General features: G+C 50.4%; 2 protein-coding genes across 3 annotated transcripts in view; one reads left to right on the top strand and one right to left on the bottom strand.

The window, feature by feature from the left end:
* Hcst (hematopoietic cell signal transducer) overlaps positions 1 to 1,709 on the top strand; it is a 2,290-nt gene extending 581 nt beyond the window's left edge. Inside the window, exons 2-4 of one of the 2 annotated variants that reach the window (XM_029479742.1) lie at positions 779 to 802; positions 1,202 to 1,333; positions 1,578 to 1,709. In XM_029479742.1, the coding sequence (XP_029335602.1) occupies positions 779 to 802; positions 1,202 to 1,333; positions 1,578 to 1,615 (194 nt within the window). In that variant the 3' untranslated portion in view covers positions 1,616 to 1,709. Of the gene's footprint in view, positions 1 to 778; positions 803 to 1,201; positions 1,334 to 1,574 lie in introns of both variants that reach the window. The other variant, XM_021166686.1, reaches the window with a different exon arrangement.
* A 129-nt stretch (positions 1,710 to 1,838) lies between these two features.
* Positions 1,839 to 5,426, bottom strand: Tyrobp (TYRO protein tyrosine kinase binding protein). Its single transcript, XM_021166672.2, has 5 exons — positions 5,306 to 5,426; positions 4,815 to 4,841; positions 4,535 to 4,681; positions 3,604 to 3,647; positions 1,839 to 2,077 (listed from the first exon to the last, which is right to left on the bottom strand). Exons 1-5 carry the CDS (start codon positions 5,364 to 5,366, stop codon positions 2,012 to 2,014), a joined length of 345 nt encoding a protein of 114 aa, XP_021022331.1. The 5' UTR covers positions 5,367 to 5,426; the 3' UTR covers positions 1,839 to 2,011.
* Between the last annotated feature and the right edge of the window lie 1,807 nt (positions 5,427 to 7,233).

Raw genomic sequence — 7,233 nt, 5'->3', positions numbered from 1 at the left:
AAAAAAAAAAAAAAAAAAAAAAAAAAAAAAGATTGCCCGTGGCAGGTAACTGTGATTTGTCTCATGCTCTGGCAGGGGCGTGATCCTGCCAGCTGAAGATAGTTTTGGAATTCTGGGGACTCTTGAGAGGTATAAAGAGGTCAGAGCCCTAGAGGCCACAACAGTGGCTACTGCTCCGATTGTTGCCCCTTTTGCTGGATTGCTGGTTAGAGACATCCTAAGGGCTTGTCCCTAGAACTTGACACCCCTAACCAGCAGGAAGTTGTCTAAAGTGGTCTACAACCCCGTTCCCCTCTAATCTTCTTTTTTGCCTACCTGGTGTTAGGGGGGTTGGAAGGGACTGGGATGGAGAAGGGTGCTAGACCCCAGTAAAGTAGCCAAAAAGCATTTAACCACCAGCCATCCAGCAAACAGCCAATGCAGCAACAGCAGGGGGAGCAGCCACAGCCTCCAGGGCTCTGGCATTTTCCCAGCCTTTCAAGAGTCCCCAGAATTCCAGAAGTTAACTAGCTTCAGCTGGCAGAATCACGCCCCTGCCAGAGCATGAGACAAATCATAGTTACTGTGGACAATCTTAAACATCCCCATATCCCAGACCTGAGATTAAAACAAAGCATGTTCACACAACTGTTTTTTTCTTTTCTTTTTTTTTTTTTTCTTTTTTAAAGAAGCCAAAATTCACACTACACCCAAGCATCCCACCTGCCCTAAGCCTGGGTGTTGGGGTTTGCTCCCCTGTACTTCCAACCTCCATCCACCTTCTTGGGTTTTTCCACAGTGGCTGCAAGTCAGACATCGGCAGGTGAGGAGTGAAAGAAGCCTTAGCCCTTGTAACTTCAGCAGCGCCTGCAACCCTTAAGTCTGTCCCACAGCACGCCCCTGGCTTGTGACGGTCCTAATCTCAGCCCTTCCCAGGTCCCATCTTGACTCTTCACCACCCAGTTGAAGTGATGGGAACCTCGAGAGTTTCTGTAACAGATTCTCCAGTGTGCCGAGGGCACAAAGAGTCCCAAAGAATCTGGGAGCTGACACTCCCCCTACCTGACCCTACTGCTCCGCTCCCGACCCCACGCCCCCACCCTCTGTCTCGGGGGTCTTTAGGGAGGCGGGGGGACGAGAAGGGGGCTCCCTGTGAACGAATCAAAACTTTTGAGAGTCAGAAGTTTCAGCTGCCTGTTTGTCTGGGCTCTAATCCCCTCAGGTTCCTGCTCCGGATGTGGGACTCTGACTCTGCCACTCCTGGCAGGCCTGGTGGCTGCAGATGCGGTCATGTCACTCCTAATTGTAGGGGTGGTGTTTGTATGTTTGCGCCCACACGGCAGGCCTGCCCAAGGTGAGCCAACACTAGGGCGGGGCCTGAAGTGTAGGTCCCCTAGCAGTCCCTAGGGAAGAAGGGGGTCCCACGAAGGCGGTCCCGGGGAAGCCCTGGAGGAGGTGTTTGGGAAACCCTGGTGGAGGTGTCTGGGGAACCCCTGAGGAAGCCCCTGCTGAGGCAGGGGGTCTCCCAAGAAGGTGGTGGTGTGGGAAGAGTTGTGGGTGGTCAGGCTTCATGCTCTCTCTACTCCACCCACCAGAAGATGGTAGAGTCTACATCAACATGCCTGGCAGAGGCTGACCACGGCACCTTCTGACCCGCTCATCCTGGATCCTGTGGGTTTGGGGTGCGTGGGAACGCACTTCTTCAGGACAGGAATAAAGCGATTCAAATACTTCTAGTTTTATTCTTTCCAAAATTTGACTTCCTCCCAGATAGCATAGTGGTTTCCTGATTTAAGACCGCTCTTGGGGCCCCACTGTTTCCCAATGCGTCAGCCCAGTCTAGAATAACTCAGTCGTTGTTTTTGCTCTGTCTTTTATTTGGGGACAGAAATGGTACGAGGTCAGATATCTCAGGAAGGCACCCTGTGGATCTGTATTCCAACGGGAGTCCTGATCCCAGGGAGGGCTTGTTGAGTAGGCATCTGGAATGACTGGATTCGGGCATCAGGCTGCTGATGGGCATAGAGTGGGCTCATCTGTAATATTGCCTCTGTGTGTTGAGGTCACTGTATACTTCTGGCCTCTGACCCTGAAGCTCCTTAAAAAAAAAAAAAGACCATCATTGGAGGGGGCCCAGCAAGTAAAAACAAATCCAGCCTCCTAATGACCTTCAAGGTCTCTGGCAGGTTTTTCAAACTTAAAATCATGAAAAGGTCAAGATTTTATTCAAATGCACTCAGCATTCTCCTGGCTTCTCTGCCTGCACATTAGGCACCAACCCCAGGGTCCTTACACGTGCAACCCCCGATGCCTGGAGCACCAAGCCCACAGATCTCTAACCTGCTCACCCTTTGAGTCTTGGCAATGTCTTAGTTTTCCCATCTTCGGTTTCTTTCCCGTCCCACCATTATATTGGTTCACTTCAATCTCTTCATAATGTCACCCCAAATGATTTTGTTAAGTTGCTTCAAATAAGCTTCTCCAATTGGAGTGCTGTGATGATCCATGTAGGCCTCAACCAAGATACCGAAGGATAAAAAAATCAGGCTGACATTTGCCCTAAAGTTTCCTGGCTCTCAGAAACTAGACAGCCTGGGGTCTTCTGGACATCAGATGGCCAATATTGAGATTCTTTTTTGTTTTGTTCTGTTTTTTTTGTTTGTGTGTAGACAGGGTTTCTTTGGGTAGCCCTGCCTGACCAGGAACTCACACTGTAGACCAGGCCAACCTCAAATTCACAGAGATCTGCCTACCTCTGCCACCAGAGCGCTGCCCCACACCAAACTCAAAACAAGAATCAAGAGATTCTAACACTTTTCAGAGAAAACGTTCCTCCAGCAAGGAGTCAGTCCAATGGGCAAAACTGGCTACAGGGAGGGAGGTAGACTTCCAGAAATTGGGTCACAGAGCAGGGGTCTGTGCCTCCCAGGGACAGACTCTCTGAAAGCATGTACCAGAGACCAGCCTGGGTGTGTTTCCCTAGAGATAGAGTTTCATAGCCTCACCCAGAGCCCAAAGGTTAGGAAGGAGGCTTGGGGCTGGCGAGGTGGTTCAGTGGGTGAAGCACTTGCTGCCAAGCTTGACAGCTAGGATTAAGAGATCAGAGATCCACAAGGTGGAAGGAGAGAACCGGCCCCCACGGGTTGTCTTCTGACCCCCACATGGCTGCCAGTGATATGCACACCTACTCCACACACACACACATGTAAATACAGAGCAAAAATCAGTGCCATTTTAAAAATAAGGTAAAGATAGGATTTGATATCCTCTTATAACCTGCCTACACACACACACACACACACACAGCTTAAAGGTCATGGTTGACCATCAAATATGTTTGACAGATAGTCCTTTGCCTTCAGGATTGGGGGAGCTTCTGAGGAAGAGACCTTAAGGTTCTGGGAAGGGTAGTGTATGTGTGTGTGTGTGTGTGTATGTGTGTGTGTTTATTTATGTGAGTGTGTGTGTTTATATATGTCTCTGTGTATTTGTGTGTGTGCTTGTGTGTGTGTGTGTATGTCTCTATGTGTATTTGTGTGTGTGTTTGTCTGTGTGTCTGTACTGGGGACGGGGGTAGCCAGGATGGGGCAGGAGCAAGGGTGGAGAAGAATTTGGCTTTCTTACCTGATAAGGCGACTCAGTCTCAGCAATGTGTTGTTTCCGGGTCCCTAGAGAGGGATAGAGAGTGACATATGATGTGAAGAAGGACTAAGCTGGGGACTGAGACAATTTTTTTTAAAGATTTATTTACCTTCTTACTCTCTTGCCTCTTGCCCACTTACTCCCAGTTCCTTTCCTCCCTCTCTCCACGTGGCCATGGCCCACCCACATTTCTCTACTCTCTCCTTCTCTCTGCCTTTCTCTGCCTCTGCTACCCTCTTATATAAGTACACTGTAACTGTCTTCAGACACACCAGAAGAGGGCATCAGATCTCATTACAGATGATTGTCAGCCACCATGTGGTTGCTGGGATTTGAACTCAGGACCTCCAGAAGAGCAGTCAGTGCTCTTAACCGCCAAACTATCTCTCTAGCTCCAGACTGGGACTACTTTTGGTTTTAAAACCAGCCCCTCCAAGCAACTGGAAAGATGGTTCAGCAGTTAAGAGCTGGTACTGCTCTTGCAGGGGACCCAAGTTCAATTCCCAGCATCCATACCAGTGGCTGGATCACTTGTAACTCCAGTTCCAGGGCATCTGGTGCCATCTTCTGGCCTTTGTGACACTACACTCAAATGCACACATTCACACACACACACACACACACACACACACACACACAGAAAAAAAATATAAAAAAATAAGAGGGAGAAAAAAGCCAGAGTTCCCCACCCCCAGCCCTTCTGCCTGAAGGTGTAACTCAGTTGGTAAAAAGCATTTGCAGTACAAATGGGAGACCCTGTTTGGATTCTTAGCATTAAGGGAAGAAACAAAAACAAACAATAACAACAAGCCAGCCCTCCCATCCTTTTGATATTTGTGACCTTGACGCTTTCGTATCCACCGCCCACCAGGTCCCAAAGTGTCCCAGACCAGCCCCCTCCTGCCCCACTCACCTTCCGCTGTCCCTTGGCCTCGGGAGACCAGGCGGCCCAGAGAGTACACAGCCAGGGCAATCAGCAGAGTCAACACCAAGTCACCCAGAACAATCCCAGCCAGTACCCCAGGGCTCACGGAAGAACAGTCGCATCTTGGGAAAGTGTCTCAGGAGGATGAAGAGGGGGACACAGGTTAACAATCAGGGCTTGGTGTTAGCACAGAGAGGGCTAGAAGGAGAAGGGCTGGCCTGAGGAGGTCTTTGAGAGGAAGAGAGAAAGATCGGGGGTTATGGCTTACCACTCTGGGCCTGTACGGGACTTAATCCTAAGGAGAAAAGAACAGCTAAACTGAGAGAGGTGGAGACAGAGAATAGAAAGGTTAAGGTTATCCTCAACTACATAACAAATTTGAAGCTAGCCTGGGCTATATGTGATTCTATATTCAAAAGAAAGATGTAAATTGAGGCACAGACAGTGGATGTAGAAGGTGGAGAAGGTAGGAAAGAGCTGGTCTCACAGCACCCAGGGGCCAGTACAGAGGCAACTGACCAACATGTGGTACATCTGTGAGCTTCAATGTCCCCCCTACTCATACTACCAGGTTCCAAATCTCAGGGCCTCTAGCTCAGGGTGAAACCCACAGGCTCTAGAGGAACCTTCTTCTGCCCAGCCTTCCCGTTTGTCTGTGCCTTCCCATTTGTCTGTGCCGTCCTTTCCTGCTCCCTGCCTAGTCCTGGCCCCAACATGAGCTGAGGATGCAGGAGGCATCCACAGAAGCCCCCGACTCACCTCCCACAGTCAGGAGGACAGGAAGGAACAGAAGGCACCAGGAGGGCTCCAGGGCCCCCATGGTGGTCAGATATGCACTGGACACCACAGTCCAGGGGCTGGTGGGACCTGGTGTGACGTCCAACCAAGTGAAGGAGGAAGTGTGAGGTGGGTGGTGGCAGCAGGAGGAGGGGACAGCAGCAGGGAGGAGGGACGTATAGACATGGAGGCAGAAAGAATGCAGCTCAGGGGGCTGTGCCACGGTCCCAATGGGCTGAACAAGAAAGACAAGAGATACACATGTCAGTTCTTCATCTCCAGATAGAGGGCAAATCTTGGAACAGGAGGGACTGTGGGTGATACTCATTGAAATCAGCTCAGCCTCTTCCTAGCTGGGCAACCTTGACCAAGTCGCTTAGCTTCTCTGGGCCTTGATTTCTTCATCCACAAGACTGAGAATTAAATCGTATTTTCTTTGCAGGGTCGTTGGGTCTCAGCCAACCAGCATTACTAGAGCAGGGTCCAACCCACATTAGCCTTATAAGTATCAGCCGTGGTTATTATTCTATATCTACCCTCCAGTCATGGTCACAGGCTGTGGAGGACAGAGCCACCGGCAGGAGCACTCACGACAGTGCTCCCATGTGTGACGTCACTGAGTCCTCATAGTATTCACCAGGGGTTGATGCCTTTCTCTCGTTTTACAGAGAGGTAAAGACACTTGCCCACAGCCACACAGCAAAGAAAGACAGACAGGACCCAGGACCTAAAGATGGCCGCTTCACGGTTAGAAGAAGAAAAAAAGATACAGAGAGAAAACAGATGTGCACACCACAGACACAGAGTTGGGGCTTTGAGGGGAGGCAGGTGGTGGCCATGTGGTGACTACTGGCTGGGCTGGGCTAGGCTACCCTGGTAAGCAGGGGAGCAACCGGGAGCCAGGACAGAGGGGAGATCATGGGAGAGGAGGTTGGGACTATTTTAGTCCCCAGTGGGAGCCTAATCGAGAACTGGAGAAGGAGGAACCTGAGGTTGGAGCCCTAAGGCAAGAGCCAGATGCAGGAAACCTCCCCCCTTGCCCCCCCTCCACACACTGTATGTCACGCCCTGTAGCACCCTGGGTGCAAGAGAAAGGGGAAGCCAGACAGTAGTCATGGGACAGAAGCTAATGCCACTCTGGGAGGAGGGGACTCTAGAATTGGGGTGGGGGAGGTGTCTCTGATAATCACAGCCACTACTGCCCTGAGCCTGGTTCCTAAAGAACCCAAAAGCTTCTTTCTTCCTTTCTCAAAAGATTTATTTATTTATTTATTTATTTATTTATTTATTTATTTATTATATGTAAGTACACTGCAGCTGTCTTCAGACACACCAGAAGAGGGTGTCGGATCCCATTACAGATGGTTGTAAGCCACCATGTGGTTGACGGGAATTGAACTCAGGACTTCTGGAAGAGCAGTCAGTGCTCTTAACCACTGAGCCATCTGTCCAGCCCCAAAAGTTTCTTTCTGAAGTCTAGAGCTAGAGGGGTGGAAAGGGTCTCTCTGGGCACAGTGGGCCTCTTAATACAACCTTGAGCCAGCCTGAGCTCAGGACCTTTGTGTGGCCATGGGAAGCGGGGGGTGGGGAGGCTGGCCCTGCTGGGGGTCAAGGTTCCCTCTGCCAACAAGCAGAAGCAGAGCATGGGGACCGGAGCCAGAGGACACAAGGTTGGTATCTCCAGAGGACTTTGTGTGGATCGTTAGAACTCTGCCTGACACATAGTAGGTACTCATGACATGCTACCTACTCTCTTGAGTGGTGTTAGCATGGCCAGAGGTGAGCTACGGTTTCTCCTTTCTAAATCTTTCTCCTGTTTCCCAGTTTTCTATTGTCCTGTTTCCCACACCTGTCCTGTCTCCAGAACACATGCAATGAACAGCCAAGACACCAGGGCACCATCCAGTGCA

The sequence above is a fragment of the Mus caroli genome, chromosome 7 (assembly GCF_900094665.2).
Source record: "Mus caroli chromosome 7, CAROLI_EIJ_v1.1, whole genome shotgun sequence".
Taxonomy (NCBI): domain Eukaryota; kingdom Metazoa; phylum Chordata; class Mammalia; order Rodentia; family Muridae; genus Mus; species Mus caroli.
This window is presented reverse-complemented; position numbering and strand designations above follow the sequence as displayed.

Excerpts from the sequence above, each read along its gene's own strand:
- Tyrobp (XM_021166672.2), bottom strand. The coding sequence starts at position 5,366 with ATGGGGGCCCTGGAGCCCTCCTGGTGCCTTCTGTTCCTTCCTGTCCTC. Across the intron at positions 4,842-5,305 it reads TGTCCTCCTGACTGTGGGAG|GATTAAGTCCCGTACAGGCC; the intron begins GTGAGTCGGGGG and ends TTTTCTCCTTAG. Across the intron at positions 4,682-4,814 it reads TCCCGTACAGGCCCAGAGTG|ACACTTTCCCAAGATGCGAC; the intron begins GTAAGCCATAAC and ends CATCCTCCTGAG.